This window comes from Balaenoptera acutorostrata, chromosome 8 (assembly GCF_949987535.1).
Source record: "Balaenoptera acutorostrata chromosome 8, mBalAcu1.1, whole genome shotgun sequence".
Lineage (NCBI taxonomy): Eukaryota > Metazoa > Chordata > Mammalia > Artiodactyla > Balaenopteridae > Balaenoptera > Balaenoptera acutorostrata.
In genome coordinates this window covers 116455271-116474603 of record NC_080071.1, presented here as the reverse complement: position 1 = coordinate 116474603, position 19333 = coordinate 116455271, and the positions used below count along the sequence as shown (strand labels likewise).

General features: G+C 37.6%; 1 protein-coding gene across 13 annotated transcripts in view; it reads right to left on the bottom strand.

Moving 5' to 3' along the window:
- R3HDM1 (R3H domain containing 1) overlaps positions 1 to 19333 on the bottom strand; it is a 197991-nt gene that overhangs the window by 35946 nt on the left and 142712 nt on the right. For all 13 annotated transcript variants that reach the window (XM_057551221.1, XM_057551226.1, XM_057551227.1 and 10 more), the window contains 2 exons: positions 11668 to 11822; positions 7280 to 7431 (listed from right to left, as the gene is read on the bottom strand). In XM_057551221.1, the coding sequence (XP_057407204.1) occupies positions 7280 to 7431; positions 11668 to 11822 (307 nt within the window). The remainder of the gene's footprint in view (positions 1 to 7279; positions 7432 to 11667; positions 11823 to 19333) is intronic.

Below are 19333 nucleotides of genomic sequence, written 5' to 3'. Positions count from 1 at the left end.
GTTTACAAGCTTTTATCAGACATCTGTCACATTTCCCCACATCTTGATGCTTTCTTTTTGAAATCTGTCTTAATGTAACTGTGCTGAATCTTTATATCAAAACAAACTTTAAAACATTCATCTACTCTTTGATAATGCATTTCATATCTTGAATCCTAAATCAGTGAGAAAAATAAAGCAATCAGAAAAGTATATTTGGGGCTTCCCTGGTGGCGCAGTGGTTGAGAATCTGCCTGCCAATGCAGGGGACACGGGTTCGAGCCCTGGTCTGGGAAGATACCACATGCTGCGGAGCAACTAGGCCCGTGAGCCACAACTACTGAGCCTGCGCGTCTGGAGCCTGTGCTCCGCAACAAGAGAGGCTGCGACAGTGAGAGGCCCGCGCACCGTGATGAAGAGTGGCCCCCGCTCGCCGCAACTAGAGAAAGCCCTCGCACAGAAACGAAGACCCAACACAGCCAAAAATAAATAAATAAAGTGTGTAAAATTAACAACAAAAAAAAGTATATTCATAAACGCTTCACCACACCTATCTACATACTAATATCTGAGCCCATGCACTCTGCTTTTCCTCCGTTTACCATACGCGAATCCTCTGCATCTTATTTATGGCTAACCGACTTCCATTTGAGTGTTTACTCTCATCCTCCCTGAGGACCTTACAACTCTACCCCCTCTCTCCTATAGCAACACACCTCTTTCTGCTGTCTTTCATTTCAGCATACAAACACTTCTTTTTTCAATTAAGAGCAGGACACACTCTCTCTTAACCTCATTTTCCCCTCCCATATACTACTGAAATTCAATGCTCCCCTTTAGGGATGCAATTCTCAAAAGTTGTCTCTATTTAGTGTCTCCAGTTCCTCTCCTCCCATTCCCTTGCCCCTTACCTCTTAAAGTCTTCCCCCATAGTTAATGATTTTATTACCTATTTAGGGGTTTGAAATATATATACAACAAGAGTACCCAGAAATATTTTATACATTTTAAAGAATTATAAGATGAAGAACTATGTAACCTCCATCTGGATTAAGAAAAGAACATCACTAAGTTTCCACACCTTTCCTCACCATGTACCTCTAACTGTTGTATAGCAGTGCTCCACACGGAGGTTTAACTTTTTAAACAAATTGTTTCTGAAGGTGTTTTTTTTTTTTTTTAATTACTGAGGTTTGAGAATTCTTCATATCCTCTCTACATAAGTACTTTTTCAGATATTTGATTTCCCAGTCAGTATATTGTTTGACTTTTCATTTTTATTCTGTTGTGTAGCCAGTTTCCATCTGGTATAATTTTCTTACTGTCTGAAAGACTTCCTTTAACACTTCTTGCAGTGCAGGTAAGCTAGTGATTAATTGTTTTAGTTTTTGCATGTTTGAAATAGTCTTTATTTCATATGTTTCTGAAAAATATTTCTACTGGTATAGAATTCTGTTTTTTCTTTCATAACTCCAAATAGAGAAGTTGTGCCACTGTCTTCTGGCTTGTATTGTTTCTAACAAGAAGTCTATCGAATTCTTATCTTTGTTCCTCTATATGTAACGTGTCTTTTTTTCTCTGGCTACTTTTACAATTTTCCCTTTATAACGTTTTGAAAAGTTTCCTCCATATTTCTTTTGCCTGAGTTTGTTGAACTTTTTGGATCTGCAGGTTTATAATTTTCATAAATTTTGAAACATTTCAGCCATTACTATTCAAATATTTTTTTGTCCACCCTTTTCCTCTCTTTGGAGGATGCCAATTGCACATGCATTAGGCCCCCTGAAAAGCACTGATGCTCTGTTCAGTATTTCCTAGTCCTTTTTCCTCTGTCTGAATTTTATACTGGCATTGTTTCAGTCAGTTTCAATTGACTGATTTTTCCTCATTATTGGCCTTATTAGTTTCTCACTTCCTTGCATACTTGATAATTTTTGATTGGATGCCAGGCATTATGAATTTAACCTTGTTGACTGTTGGATATCCTTGGTTTTTTTTTTTTTTTGGCTGTGTTGGGTCTTCATTGCTGCGTGCAGGCTTTCTCTAGTTGTGGTGAGCGGGGACTACTCTTTGTTGCAGTGCACGGGCTTCTCATTGCGGTGGCTTCTCTTGTTGCAGAGCACAAGCTCTAGGTGCGCAGGCTTCAGTAGTCGTGGTGTGCGGGCTCAGTAGTTGTGGCTCACGGGCTCTAGAGCACAGGCTCAGTAGTTGTGGCGCACGGGCTTAGTTGTTCTGTGGCATGTGGGCTCTTCCGGGACCAGGGATTGGACCTGTGTTCCCTGCATTGGCAGGCGGGTTCTTAACCACTGCGCCAGCAGGGAAGTCCCCCTTGTATTTTTTAATAATATTTCTGAGCTTTGTTCTGAGCCACAGTTATCTGGAGACAATTTAATCCTTTTGGGTCCTGCTTGTTTAAGGCAGGACCAGAGCAGCTTTTAATCTAAGGCTAATTGTCCTCCACTACTGAGACAGTATTCTTTTAAGTCCTCTACTCAATGCCTCATGTGTTATGAGGTTTTGACATACTGGCTGGTAGGAATTTAAACTGTTCCTGTCCTTGTGTGAGCTCCAGGGATTGTTCTGCCTGTTCCTTTTGAGTGGTTCTTTTCCTGGCCTTGGGGAGTTTTTGCACATAAATGCACCAGTCAGCAATCAACTAAGACTCAAAAGGGTCCCACTTAGATCTCCAGAGCAACCTCTTTGTAACCCTCTTCTCTTCAGTATTCTGCCCTGCAAACTCTAAGCCACCTTGGCTTCCTTGGACTCCTAATTCCATCTCCTTAACTTAGACAGAGGGTCTTGCTTCGGTTCCTCCTCCCTGAGATGTGGCTAGGAAACTCTCCCCAGGTAGGAAGCTGGGGCAATCGTAAGACTCACTTGTTTGTTTTCCCCCTCTCAGGGTTTACTGTCCCTCACTGCCTAATGAAAACTGTTGTTTCATGTATTTGTCTCTAGTTTTAAAGTTAAGGTAGGAAGATAAATTTGGTTTCTATTACTCTCTCATGGCTGGAAATGGAAATCAAGAGGATGTAGGTTTTTAAGATCCTTTCATCAACATGTCTGATATTGTCCCCAACACTGATAAGTAAAACACAGGAGTTGTTTTACACAGCAGTGTAAAACACACTCTCAAGGAACAGAACTTATTCACAAAATAAAATAAACAGAATATGCCAGAGGGGCACTTCCAACACAAACCTTTTCTGCTTCCTAAACTTGGAGTATCTCAGGGGATCGCTTGTTATCTAGGTTACCTATGGCCTGAAGAAATAACAAATAAAATGGCAAGCCATTCAAATTCCTGGGCTGTGAAGAAAGTCAGGATGGATTTTGAGAAACAATTTGGAAAAGCTTAAAATTTACTTGAGGAAGAAAGCTGTAAAAATCTAATGAATGATTCAAAAGTGGGTGGGAAGATTAAGAGATGTACTCCTTTTTCCTTATGTTAAAAAAAAACTAACTGAATTTCTCCTTACATAAGTTCTTTCCCTTCTGTCTTTCAAAAAAGTACTACCTATTTTTGAATAAATACTCTTCTTGACCTTTTATCTGTAAGACTTCATGAACTGCAAAACTTGTAATTTCCTTCTTAGAGTTCTTTATTTGTTATTTTGGCCACATTGTGCGGCTGGCTTATTTATTTATTCATTACAAATTATTTATTTATTTATGGCTGCGTTGGGTCTTTGCTGCTGCGCGTGGGCTTTCTCTAGTTGTGGTGAGCGGGTGCTACACTTTTTTGCGGTGCATGGGCTTCTCATTGCGGTGGCTTCTCTTGTTGCGGAACACGGGCTCTAGGCACGCGGGCTTCAGTAGTTGTGGCGCACGGGCTCAGATGCTCCGCAGCATGTGGGATCTTCCCGGACCAGGGCTTGAACCCGTGTCCCCTGCCTTGGCAGGTGGATTCTTAACCACTGCGCCACCAGGGAAGTCCCTGGTTTAACTTTTAAACCAGAGCTTATGAACAATGTAATTAAAAATATAGAAATATAACGTTTAGAATATATGATTCCTAACAAAGTTCACATATTATGTGTACACTGAAAAATGACTTGAATGAAGACACCAAAATTTAACAGTGATTATCTCTGAGTGGAGAGGTTGTAGCTGATTTGCCTTTTCACCCTTTTTTACATTTTGGAATTTTTTATATTTTCAAATTTTCTACAATGACTATGTATTGTATGTATAATCAGGAAGACCCAAACAAGTTAAATAGAGAAAACACTCTTTTAACGGACAAAATGTAGATGTAGGAGAATTACTTTTCCCAATAGAAACTCACTGAGAGAGACTGAAAAATGAAAAGATTTTTGCATGAAATATCACCTCTCCTCCTTATTCTTTAAAGGTATCTACTTAAAAATTATTAGTCTAAAATAGACACTTCCCTGGTGGTGCAGTGGTTAAGAATCCGCCTGCCAATGCAGGGGACACGGGTTCGAGCCCTCATCTGGGAAGATCTCACATGCCGTGGAGCAACTAAGCCCGTGTGCCACAACTACTGAGCCCGCATGCCACAACTACTGAAGCCCGTGCGCCTAGAGCCCGTGCTCCGCAACAAGAGAAGCCACCGCAATGAGAAGCTTGCGCACCTCCACGAAGAGTAGCCCCTGCTCACTGCAACTGGAGAAAGCCCACGCGCAGCACGAAAGACCCAATGCAGCCAAAAAAAAAAAAAATAATAATTTTATATTAAAAAAATTACTAGTATCACTCATTTTTGGTGAGTTAAGAAATGTAATAGCTAGAAGCATCCTCTTCCCTTCCTATTTAACATTATTTTTGTCCATATAACTTAATTTACTAATTAATTTTGCTGATAAATAAAAGCTGTTATATCCAATGAAGAGAAAATAAACATTCTGAAAAGGCAATGTTTTAGCACCAGAAGTAACTTTATTACATTTTATTTCTCTAGGCTAAGTGTTAACAACTCCCCTTTTAATAACAACAGAAGTAAAATTTCACTAAAAGATGTGGTTCAGATTGAGACTTTGTCATTGACAATTATTTCAAAGGATGGCTGAGGCAAACAAAAAACCAAAATGCAAAACTAGAAGTTTAGGAGAAATTAAATGAATCCAAGACAGTTCCAGAAGTAGGACAAAGGGGACACTAGAGGAATACTAGTTTACAAAATGAGGAAAAACCGACTACGCAGATGGAAAAGGGAAGAAGACTTAAAAGTAGGTTTTCTTTTTCATTATTTCATAAAGATTCTGTGAAGCCTTTTTTTTGGAGTTCTGAAAGATAAAGGTTACAGTCTCTTCAAGTTCCCCTCTCTGTATGCTAGCCCTTTGAGATTGCACATCAAAGACAAAAGTATATTCTCCTTTTGAGTTTCAAGATAAATATGGGAAAATAAATGGTAATACAGGAGGAAAAAAAACCCCAAATGGGAGCATTTTGAAAGTATTATCCAAGTAGCCTGCCCATTTTTGCAGACTGTAGGAATGAAATTAGTTTTTTCTCCACATCACAGACTGACAGAAATACCATGATTTGTTGTAAAACTAGTTTCTCTGACCAGTACATGGCTTGCTGAAAGTGACAAGACACATGATTTGTATCAGGCTATGCTAAATCCTCATAGTACATATAACAACACAATCCAATCCAAACACAAAACTGCCTCAGTGATAACTGATTGGTTGAGCTGAAAGTAAAGATAATTCAAATTCCACTTTTCTGCATAAGGAGCCGCCACAAGAAAATGGATTGCTAAGCAACTCAAGCTAAGGAAGACATTTTTCAGAACAAAGGCTAACTTAGTGTTCTTACAGAAATCTTATAATCTGGTAATGTTTTAGTAAAATCATGAGTGTTTGGATCAGGACCCTATAGCTTAGAGTTTAAGATATACTTTCCTCCTTTGAACAAACTGAGATTTATTATACGTGTTGGTATGGAGTAATCGACACAGTTTTACCTTAGGACACTGGGTCTTGGATGAAATTTTACAATGACAGATATTATGACTTTCTTGCAAATGTGTAAAATATTACTGGGTTATGGCGACTCGTGCATAGCTGAAGTGTACAGATGAAAAAAAGGGCTAGTTAGCATAGGTCAGTGAGTCTCAACTCTCATTGCCAGAAGAATCACCTGGAAGGCTTTAAAAAATAATGGGAAATTTTAACACAGTATAAATTTCTATTTTCAGGACTTCCCTAGCAGTCCAGTGGTTAAGACTCCATGCTTCCATTGCAGGGGACGCAGGTTCAATCCCTGGTCAGGGAACTAAGATCCTGCGTGCTGCGCAGTGAGCCCCCCAAAATTTTTCTTTTAAATTTTCACTGTGCAGCAGCTCTACCACAAAAGAGCTGTGGCTCATCATTGTATAAAACTCCAAAGTTGCCTGTGAGATTTCAACCAACTTGTTTATAAAGCCTGGGCCTTTTCAATTTGTGGCATCCACAGAGAGAAGGAAATATGTGAGTTCCTCAAGTGTGTATGTATGTGTGTTTATGACAACAAATAAAAGAGAGTCAAGTCCCCATTTTCCCAAGCAGATTCAATGAAGCAAGTACTGCAATCCCTTCTTCACCCCTAAATACCATCTGTAACCATAACCGGGTGACAACCTCTTATCAGCAGTTCTACCCTCAGACCCCTTATTAAAAAGAGCACCAAGGCTACTCTGGCAACCTTACAGAAATGTCATGAGAATAAATGAAAGACTGTAATCCACTCTGAACAGCAGACTAAAAGTACCCAACTCAAAGGAAGACTACTTTTTTTTTTAAAACACATTAGGCTTATCAGAGAAGTTTCTGTTCTTTCAAGTTGAGTAGCTAATGGAATACTTCACGACTTGCTTTAATATAGACCTACTATCATTTGCTTCTCATATGCCTCTCTCCTCTTACTGATGAAAAAGGAGCTCCCCAGAGCCTGAAAGATTCCAGCAAGATATTTTGCTCTTGAAGTTATATACAGGAAATACATTCTCCCCAGACTCTTACAAAAACCTTAAATATTAACATGTAAACGCTCTTACCTCTAAGATCTATGGCCAACTATTGATTCCACTTGGGTGAGTAAAAGGAGACTGGCCTACTACTTTCAGGCACATGAGAGAAAACTTGATTCTCCATTGGTTTACATATGGAATGCCTTGCTTATACTGATTTTGTTAAAAGATATGCTAGATAAATAGATTGTATCGTAGTTTTTCTATTCTAGATTAGAGAATGATCTCAGGTAATGCCCCTTAGACTACTTTAAAATTAGCAACAGACCACAATCCTGATAAACAATGAAGAGCTATAAGATTAGGCTTTTTATTTATACTCACCTTAAATTATTTTGTTGGCCAGGTGGAATGATGCTATAGTAAACTGGCATTCCTGCTGTAGGCATAGATCCTTGATTAGACTGATTAGGGAACATAACAGGCTGTTGATAAGTCTGATGGGCAATTCCTTGAGAACCTTGAGGCAGTGAAACCTAAAATTTGAAAGGCAATTTAAAGGCAAAAACGTTCTTTAAAACCTTGCAAATGTTAATGTCTCGAGCCTCCATAAACTTTCAAGTGTGAGCAGTTAGGAATAAGCTAAAACTGCCAATAGGCTGTCCTCATAAGTTAGTTACAGCATTACCACTTTATTTCAATGTTCTTTTTAGCTGGTTATTGTTTTTGGCTAGCATTTATCAATAGTACAGCAGGCTAGGAGTTATGACTCATATCCCAAAGTAGAAGTTATTTTATTATTTTTATTTTAAATATTTATTTATTTATTTATTTAATTTTTGGCTGCGTTGGGTCTTTGTTGCTGCACGCGGGCTTTCTCTAGTTGCAGCGAGCCAGGGCTACTCTTCGTTGTGGTGTGCGGGCTTCAGTAGTTGTGGCAGGCAGGTTCAGTAGTTGTGGCTCGCGGGCTCTACAACACAGGCTCAGCAGTTGTGGTGCACGGGCTTAGCTGCTCCACGGCATGTGGGATCTTCCCGGACCAGGGATCGAACCCATGTCCCCTGCATTGGCAGGCGGATTCTGAACCACTGCGCCACCAGGGAAGTCCCAGAAGTTATTTTAAAAAAGAAACAGTTTCCAAATGAGGATGACCCTTTCACATGGAAAGAGTAATGCAATTTACCTCAGGTAGAGCTAAGTAAAACTCAGATAGGGTACTAGTGAGATACACTGGATCAGAAAGTGTGAGCTCTGAAGCTTAAGATATCTAGATGTGATACCGACTCCGTCAACTTTACTATATATGTGACACCGGGCAAACGACTTAACTCAGATTCTGAGGCCCCAGAGTTCATTATCTGCAAAAACGGGATGCCACCTCCACCTCAGGAGGGGTATTATCTCCATTATAATCTCCATTTACAGGATCTAGCACAGCAGGCATCTGATCACCAGTGGATCTTTCAATTCTCTGTTTTCCACATTCATCTACACAGAAACCACATGAACATAGTTGGGACTTCCCTGGTGGTGCAGTGGTTAAGAATCCGCCTGCCAATGCAGGGGACACGGGTTCGATCCCTGGTCTGGGAAGATCCCACATGCTGTGGAGCAACTAAGCCCGCGAGCCACAACTACTGAGCCCTCACGCCACAACTACTGAAGCCCACACACCTCGAGCCCGTGCTCTGCAACAACAGAAGACACCACAATGAGAAGCCCGTGCACCACAACAAAGAGTAGCCCCTGCTCACCACAACTAGAGAAAGCCTGCACGCAGCAATGAAGACCCAACGTGGCCAAAAATAAATAAATAAAAACAAAACAAAACACATGAACATAATGGATTCATTTCTCTAGTTTCCACAGTTTCTAAAATAGAAACCACAAGGTCATAATGGTTTTGTAATTTACAAGTGCACCACATCAGTTGCATTACAATGATTTTGGTAAATAAAGCCTGTGTAAAAGCTTCTGATGATGATGTCAGCAACAGTAGTAGCAATGACAGTAACAGCAGTAACAGTGATGACAAGCAAAGTTAACATTACCAAGTACTTACTACCATGTTCAGGTTCTGTTCCAAGAACTTTATGTATATTATTACATCAAGTCTTCCTAACAACCCTAAGAAGTTACTTTTATCATCCTTGTTTTATAGAAGGGGTTAAAAATTGAGGTTAATAACTTGCCCAAGGTTGTATAGCTAGTGAGGAGAAAAGTCGGGGTTTGAACACATGCCCACTGGCTCCAGGGCCTTAGTTCTTTAACCACTTCATGATTCTCTATACCTGGGCTCCATGATTTATAAGTTGATGATTAACTTCTAAGTCTTGCCTATATAACATGTTTCTAAAATGTAACTAGTCCTTTCAAAATACACAGTAATCTCTTAAGCTACTTTCAATTTGGCTCAGCTGCAAAGATAAAGTTGTTGGTTTGATTTACCCAATTTTTTATGACAAAATATATTTCAGTCTTTTTGTCTACTGAGGCAGTGTAACATCCTAATATTATTTCTGATTGTATCTAAGTTAGTGTATATGCAAGGCAGATCTAGGAAAAATGACAACTCAATCTAGATGATTTAAGCTACAGAATAAATTTATAACTAGTGGTAAAGAAAAAAACTGAAGTACCAAAAGAGAGGAAACCGTACTTGAGAATGTACAGCCGCAGAATATACTCTACTGAGTAGATGACTTTTCAGGCTTATTATTTATTTGTTAATTTAAAATTTTATTTTTATTTTTATTTTTTCAGCCATGATGCACGACTTGTGGGATCTTAGTTCTCCGACCAGGGGTTGAACCCAGGCCCTCGGCAGTGAAAGCGACAAGTCCTAACCACTGGACGGCCAGGGAATTCCCTCGGGCTTATTTTTTAGATGACAGTTTATTACCACCTAGCTTATCTAGCCAAATGTAGTAGGAAGCATGAAGCAGCCTGTCATTCATTGCTTATCAGAGCAATACTTCTCACAATCATTTACCCAGTGGAAGGATTACATGAAATACCATGAGAAAATAATTTATAACTTGTAAAAAAGTATGCTATAGAAATGATAATAACTGTCTTAGCTCTGAAACATTTTCAGTACCTAGCTCCATTTTTAAAAACTACACTAACAAGGATGTAATTTATTTTAAACTTATATTTCTTTTTTTTAATAGTTAATCCACCAGTTAATTTTCCAGTGTTAAACTAATCTTTCTTTTATTTGTTTGTTTGTTTATTTATTTATTTAGTCTGCACCCGGTCTTAGTTTTGGCACGCAGGATCTTTAGTTGCGGCATGCAGACTCTTAGTTGCAGCATGCATGCGGGATCTAGTTCTCCGACCACGGATTGAACCTGGGCCCCCTGCATTGGGTGCACAGAGTCTTACTCACTGGACCACCAGGGAAGTCCCTAAACTTATATCTCAAGGGAGATCTTATTTACACAGTGCCTGGGCATCTAATAGATGCTCAACAGACTAGATTAGGTAGCATAACCAGGGTCCTTGAGAAGGGAGAGTTCCTGGCTTGGTAGTGATCCTGTCTAATGTCTAGCTACAGAGGAAGTAGGGGATGAGCAGTCTCATGGGCCTCGGCTTAAGCAGGGTGGACCGGAGTAAAAAGCGTGGAGGATTTGAGAGAAAAGAAAAGATATAAAATCTAGTTTCATGATGTATCTTCTTTTTTCCTTAGTTGCTTTCTATTATCAAGGGGCTTCAAAAGTAGACATATTCCTAGTGCTCAAAAGTCCCCACATTTTACATTTTAATTACAATTTTCATTTTCTGGAATTACAAGAATGTGCTACCTCCTTTGCTCACATCCTTCCCCATCCTCAGGATGCCTTAACTAATTTATGCCCATAATTTTCTTTTAAGAGCTAATTAAAGGTTTATACCTTTCTAGAAGACTTCTGTATTAAGTCCCTAACCTATTCATGGCCATATTTCATAATTCCTTCAGTTAGTGGTCTGTATATTATCACCAATTTGTTGACCTGTGTTTAGATGTACATTTATCTTCCCAACTAGATTATTTTTACCTTGTTGAGATGAATGACAATGGCCTTTGGATTTCTTAACATTCGAGTCAGCTATGGCAAACCATGAGGCTAATAAAACAAACTCACTTGCAGGTTATTCCAGAAAGGTAAAGGAAGGTAAAATAAATTTCTGGAAATGTGCCATAGATGGGCTAAAGAAATCTGACTTATTCATGAAACAGTAGGTATTTCTACTTTAGAACTATAAATTAAAATCCATGACATTTTCAATACATGACATACTATTCCTTTTTTGGATTTAGTGAGGGGGAAAAAGCTCAGTTCCAGCATGGGAAATTGCACATCCTTCTCTATTCTATAAACACTGACTTATAATCTGTACTCTATTTCATATACCTACCTCCACCTTTACTTTTCCCTCCCATTCCATTCTCCTCAAGAGATTTTCTAAGGAGCTGAAGAATAGAATAAGACACTTGCTCATATATTGATACTTACGTATTGAACAGTTGGAAACACAGACAATGCCTGAAAAATTTACTTCTCAAAATAAATAGGGTTCAGATATTTTTTTTCTAAAAGTTAATGAAGTGAATGAATTATGCAATAAGTGAGGACAGAACAAAGCTGCAATGACTACTAAAACTCTTAAGACCATAAAGTTATGTATTACAGAAGCATTTTCCCCATCTTAAAAGGAGAAGAATGTAGCTACACATTTTAGTTACTCAAAATCCCCTCTACCCAATGCAGGTAAGAGCGACCGCGTACCTGATATGATGGCACTGAAGGATAGGGGATGACCACTCCTTGAATCTGATTTCCAATGCTGTTGGGCTGACCACCAACTAGGCTCTGACTCTGGGGCTGCTGAACTCCAACTATCCCCTGGTAGTTTTGCTGCTGGTTGGGCATAACTTGATAACCTGTAATGGCACAGTGAGTTAAATCCTGCTTTGAATTTATTTCACTAGCAGTATGTTTTTGTATTTTAAGCAAGTACTTTGTGTTCTAAGATGACAGAGTTTTGCTTCAACAGCAAGTCTCAAAAATCTTCTGTTATCAGAGCTAACATTTAAAAGGTTTACTATGTAGGTAACCCAAGTCAGCTACACTCCCCACCCTCCCAAAATAACACTCAAATAAAATTTGGGTACAAAGATTTCCTTTGCAGTTGAGGAAATTTATAGGGCCACAGACTCGGTTTATATACACAATTACTAGTTAGTGTGTAGTACAGTCTGTTATTAAAAATAGTTTCTGTGGACCAGGACTGGCTACATAATTTGTGGGACCCAGTGCAAAAGCAAAATGCAGGGCCTCTTGTTAAAAAATGGAGAGTTTTGAGTTGGTAGTGATAGAACTAGTCCTTCTGGAGACTGAAAACAATGGAAGGGGGAAACCACTTTTATAGAATAGTTGTATGTTTGAAAAACCACACTAAGATACGAATCCTTATATTAGGAATGTGTCAAGGGCACAAGGAAAAATTGAGTTACCTAGCAATTTTTAAGGTTATTTCCTTATTATATTATTAAGGTCACTTAACAGAGAAACCGATCATTAGAGGGGTTAAGCAATCTGCCCAAAGTTCACAAATCAAAAACCTAAGGGACAGTTCTTCCTAAACTGAAGGCACTGTTGGTAATTTAACTAGTAAGTTAAGAGTATAAACATATTTTTATTAAGTGAATTTATCAGTTATTTAATAAGAATCCACAATGATAAGCTTTGAGTAGTGAATATGAATTGTACAATATGTGTCTCCTGACCCTAAGAGGATTCCTTTAAGTAAACCAGTTAGCTCAAGACTTATGTAAATTACTAAAAACTACCACAAATCCTTTTTTTGTTTTTTGTTTTTAAAAGAAACCAGATAAAAAAATAACTGACCTTCTAATCAGGGTATCTAAAAAGCTTCTACAAAGATAAACCAAACTATGGCACTGCCTATACAAACTTCCACAACTAAAGGTCAGCGAAATGATTTCTCTGATAGCACCATAAATCTATTTTGCTATCTTATAAATATCAGTTTTCATTTCCATCCTTATTAATCCCTAAAGCAACAGGAATGGCAAAGATCCCATCTCAGGTATTGATTGTAGACAAGGGTATCACTGCAGTTGCCTAGAAGCCTCAATGATTCCACTCAATGGCTAAATAACTGAATAAATTCTAGCGTCAACCTTTTCTAAAGATATGAATACAAAACACATCTGGTAACTAAGCAACATATTAACAACAAAGTAAAAATCAAGTACAAATCCAGTTATAGTGAATACTTTAATAGTGAAGGGTTTTATAAAATGATGCTATTTCTGTGGCAACAGTGTTTTATTGCCATGTTTCAAATAACTTCTCGCCAATCTAGCTTTCCCCAAAAATGTATATTACGGTCCTTATATGTAATAAAGTGTTAATATGCTGTTTCTGAAACATTTATCCCTGTGAAATTCCTATAGTCCTCAAATCTGGTGGTAAAGAAGCTTCTTTCTTGCTCCTTAGCCTAATAATTAACAACCAACCCTATTTTCAGTTTACCAAATAACAAGTATTTCACATTCATACTCTAAAGTCCAAATATCATCGAAACATACACTGACACATTTCCACCCCTAGGAAAAGAAAGGGCAGGAATGGAAATGGGATGTGAAGACCCTTTTTTGTGTTGGAAACACCATCTCTGAACACCCGCACGCCCACACATACATCTATTGCAGGGTCAGAATTGGGGCTCAGCTCTTTATAGACTGGGAAAGTAACTTCTTACAATGGACTTGTCAGAATTACAGTCCACTAAAATTAAAAAGAAAAATGTGACCACCTAGCAGAATTCACTGTAACATAATGTGACTTAAATACCTTGACTTAAATAGTCACATCCCCCTAAGAAACTCAAGTGTTTTTCATACTATTTTTGTATTTTATTCATTGCCAGTATTTGGAGGTTCACCTTGTTTGCCTCCTGCCTGCAACTCCCTCTTATGAAAAGAAATCTGACACAGAAAGCTTCAATAAATAGCTATAGATCTCATGACACAGTGGTCTAATGTAGCATCACCTGGACACTACATCATGGAATTTGCACCGATAAATTTCCAATGGTATTTTAGATTCTTTAATGCAAACTTAACTCCACTAATATCCATTCCTACTAATGTATATGTATATCTCCACACAAACATCACATTTTGAAAATGTGCAATATAATATAAAATCTAAAACATCTGATTCTAGCACCTCATTTGTTATAGACGGTTATGTAAAGATGCCGTGAGCTCAAGATGTGCCTGGAGGGTGATAAAAGCTGAGTGAAACACGGTCCCTATCTTTGAAATTAGGCATTCTTAGCCATGACACCATAACAGAATAGCAGAATAAATAGGGCATTATGAAATTAAGAGGGAGAAGTTAATCCTGGCTGATAGTCACAGAGGAAGTAACATATGAACCTGGACTTAAAGAAAAGGTCTGGAAAAAGTAAAAAAATGAGTAACATGTTTGAGGAACAGGGAAGAAAAGTGGAAGATGAAGGTAGAATATTGGTGGAGAACCAGAGATTTTACAAGTAGAAGAGCAGTGAGAACTACTAAGAGGTTCCAGATTTTAAAGATTGTGAAAGTAGAAAAAATAACTAATATTAGTACTTCATTCAGAAGTAGCACAAATAAACTGGGAACATGTTTTTAAATAACAGTGGAGCTAATAAAAATAAGAATGTCAAACACTTTAAAGGAAAATATCTTCCTAAGAAGCTCTCTTATTAATCTTCTCATAATTTTGTTCATTGCCTTATTCCATATTTCTTAAAACTCGACAGGTAATATAAAATTGCTCTTGTTAACTGTTCTCTCATGGCTTGTGTACACGTTTAAAAAACCCCCAAAATAGAAATGGTGTGCTTTTTAAGGGCAGGGTTAGAAGCTTTTAACACCCTACCCACCCCGTTAAAGGAAAAAAAAACCCAAAATACCCATATCGGATATCAAGCAAATAAGCCAAAAAAGTGGGCACTTAATATTTATACTTACTAAATAAACAGCGAGGAAGAACATATTCTTAACAGAATGGAATCAAAATACTACATGCTTCTACACAAAACCAGGCTGACTGAGAATGGATGGCCCGTTTCTCACTGTCCACGTTTAGTGAATGGCTTTTGATAGCAAAAGCAGTAGTTTTAAGATAACATGTTTATATAATAAGGTTAAACATATTTGCCTTTTCATTAAGATGAAACTTAATCCCATGAATACAAATCACCTCAGTCTAGAATCATGGATCGCTCATTATGCCTCTCCTTAAAAAATGCAGAGCAGCTGAATCACAGATTTCATGTAATTAACCTCAAAGTGTTTACTTGATAAGGAAGAACAGAACTGTTTTAGTTTCTATCTAATATGTACAGCTTGAAACGAAGGTTTAATTTGAACACTGCTGGGGAAAAAGGGACATTAAAAACACCTTTGAAAAAGCTTTATTTGATTATAAAATAGGTTTTCATGGAAGAAAATTTGGAAAATACAAAAATGGGAAAAAGTCAGGGTGGAAAAAACCATTTTTGCATAACAGTCACTTGTAGATAATCACTATTTACATGTTGTATATATGGTTAGCCTTATTTTCCCTGCATAGATAGCAACATACATACCCACTTACATTGTTTATAGAAATGGACCATATGACACATTCTGTTTCAAAACCTTTCTCCATGCAATGTTTCCATAGCTAATCAACAGGGATTTTACAAAGCTATGGGAAGGAAGCATTTAAGTAAATTTTCTTAGAACATATTTAGACCTCAAGTTAACAATCAAAGGATGAGAAAAAAACTCAGCTGATCTGAACTCTCTACTGCCTTTTAGGAAGAAGGCATGTGTCAAGAAGATTACAAGACAAAAAGTCTAAGTATTTTAGGACAAATTATGTCAGCTTCTGGTTTCCATTCTGCAACCCAGCCCAAACACAAATTTAGCCCAAATCCCTAAGCATTTTCATTTAGAATACTACATAATTATCATTTCTTTGATAGCACAAGGCAATAATAGTAGCTAACATTTACATGACATTCACTAGGTTTTGGGTACTGTTCTAAGCACTTTCATATGCTAACTCTTTTAGTGCTCCCAATCTTATGAAGTCTTACTATCTCCATTTTTCAGATGAAAAAAACCAAAAGCACAGAGAGGTTCACATTTTGTCCAAGGTTACCAGCTGTTAAGTGTTGTAGCTGGGATTTGCACATAGTAGTCTGATTCTAAACCTTACTTTTCTCAGGGACAAATGCTGAAGTAGAAAGAGTACTGCAGTAATACTGCTCAAATAAGCAGAACACTTAAACACCTGACCCTCCTTCCATTTTCTGAGAATTTTGGTTAATGAAGACTTTCACTGTAGTTTAACAGAAGCAAAGTTAAACAGAGTCTAAGTCTTAACAGAAATTTAATTATAGGAAAACAAAGAATTATTGTAAATAGTCAATCAACCAGGAAAGTTTTTTTTTTCATTTGAAGATTATTTGTGAGTATTAAGTGTTGTTACCCAAAACAGAATCAGAGTGAAAGGTTGTTGAGCAGTTAGTCCAGACTGTAGCTATACAAACTTCCGGGCTGAAAACAAGACCAGGTGTCACAGAGTTTCCACTACTCCCAAGATGCATGGTTTGTGACCTCTTCATTTCAAGGTTACATCTCTTTGTCTCATTATAAGAAGATTTCACATGTATATAAAACAACTGGGAAGGGGAAGAAGAGGCTCAAATGGTGACATATTTCAGGTTCCATGTTCCCTGGTCTGGGTCTCTCACTCAGCCTGAGCATTTCCATGTCAATCTCCAATGTTCCTCTTTGGGTTTTAGCTTTGCTATTTTGCCTCAAAGGCTGCCTTTACTCAAAACGTATACTCTCCTGCCATATTCCAGATGAGTATACAGAAGATTTCTCCAGCAGAATTTTCATACATGTGGTTCTCCTCTCCATAAAGTTGAATTGCTTTGCCAAGAAGTGAGCTTTTACCAATGGGGCAATGCCAGCTTTAACCTGGACACTGTGTATATAAAGGGGCATGTCCTGTAACAGGGGTGAACCCTTCAAGTTCTTGTGAAGCAATGGCTCTTTTCTACATACTGAATAAGCTTTACATTCATTTTTACATTCCAGGCAGGAAAACCCACCAGGTTTGAGGTTTGAACCACACTGAACAGGAAACTGTCAGGGTCTGAGGAATCTTTCTAACTTAAAAAAAAAAAAAAAAAGCAAAAAGCATCATTTAACATTTGATACATTGTATGGCTGGTATCCCAGGAAGGAAATTCTACTGGCATTAGGACAGGTACCTGAACTGTTTTTCAAGAAGTCATGATGTTTGATCATTCATTCCAATACTTAAAACAAACAACAGTCCAGTAACTAGTTACAAAGTACATAATTTTAGAGTATACTCTCTAAAGAACATGATATTAAACACTGCAAAAAGATTATTGGACTTTTTTTGAATGACATAAGACCATGGGATCTATGTTGGTTATTAAAGTTACTATAATCACAAGCAAAACTAGAAATATTCACTTGGAAAGCACTAAAAAAGATAAGAAATGCACAAGATCATTCTACTAATCCAACTAAAGATAAGCCCCTTACTATTGTTTATGCAAGACAAAATCATTAATAGTTTATTAGCAACATAAAGGACCATGTAATTACAGACATGCCTCACTTTATGCACACTTGCTTAATAAAATTTACATCTTAAAGAACTGTTCAAGTTGCTTTAAACCTGTGTTTAAACATTCAGGCTGCAGAGCATCAACTGTTAACAGTGGCACTTATTAGAGAAGTGGCACTGTGCTTCAGGTTCATTATCTAAGTATTCAGACCAAAGGAAGGGAGGGACATAGCTCTGATAGTTTCAAAAGTATAGTTTGAAGACTGCCAAGTATGAGAAAAAAATCCAATGATCTGGAAAAGAGGGAGAAGGTTGAAGATTAGGAAGGCTAAAGTAGATTTCTAGAGAATGAAAAGTACCACTCTGTTTTGAAAAATGCTACAAAAAGAGTATTTCCAGTATTCTGACACCCAATACACCCCCAACTTGGTTACTATCTAAATTATATTCTTTCCTCAATAAAGTGTGTTTCAGTACATCATAATTAAAAAAAAAAAATCCTTCCTGTGATATATCTGGATTTAACCTGGGTGTAAGAGGAAAACAGAATATCTTTTATAGAAATTTGTGAGTATTGTGGGAGAGCATCTATTTTGTAAAGCAAGCAATGCCTATATTAAGTGATACCAAACAACAGAATAAACACCCAGATCTCAATATAAGGTATTATTTAACACCGACATTCTCCTTTGTTAAAGGACTGCACTGTTGCAATATTATCCTGTTTCTTCCAGCACTTTCAGAGGAAACCACAATCAATTCTGCAAGCTGAGAGAACTAGGACAATATAAATTGATGGCTCAGGCTCTTCCCGGAGGGCTCCAAAGAATATTCTATTTTTAACTCTCTTTCACTTCAACAGAGAAGAGAGCAAGAAGGAAACACAGTGCTCAGCAGAAAAGGACTGCACCGGCTTTAACAGGCTAGTTTTATTTTATACAGGTGATCTGAAACAGCATTTGTGTTAAAGGAAAGCATTCTTAATAATACGGATTAGACATAATCAGAAAGATAATAAAAGAAACTGAAGAAGTGCTTAGTCAGAACAGCCATTTAATAAATCTAAGGTTATTTCATTTAACAGTATTATTAAATTTTTTCAGGACTGAATTTGTACAGCAGAAGCACTGTCAGGGCAGATTTTTTCTTTTTTGGATGAGCCATTTTGCCAACTTTAAATTTAATTGTAACTAGGTATCTACAAGACAGTTTGTGAGAACTGTTTCCAAATCACCAAAATCTCAAGTTTGTAATCTGGTTTGTCTTATGTTTGCGGCACTATTCTAGTGAGCAGGCAAGTTCAACTAAGGATAGTCTGTTAGGTGAATTTGGAAGAACACACAGCTGCCAGCACATCTTTGCTATTCTTCTCCTCTATCACCCTCTGCTCTCCTACTTCTGTGCCTGAAATAAACATAAATACAAACATAAAAAACAAATCTAATAAAAACGGCCACACAGAGGTTATAGCTCACAGCTATTTAAATGACAGTTCTGTGGAAGAGGGCATACGACTCAAGGAAATCTATGGGTACTTACCAGATACATTTGGCTCCAGTGGCGGCAGGTTAATGGAGAAGGGAAAAGGGAAATAGGTGGATTTGTAGGTAATATACAATGTTTAAGTCTGCGCTGGTCAGGCAATGCTAAGAAATGTTTACAGAATCAATGAAAAAACAAGGATAGTCAGGGCTACCACCCGGCAATATAAATACAAAATTCCTATTACTCAAGTCAGAAGTTGTCAGTAAAGAAATTGACTGTGTAGATA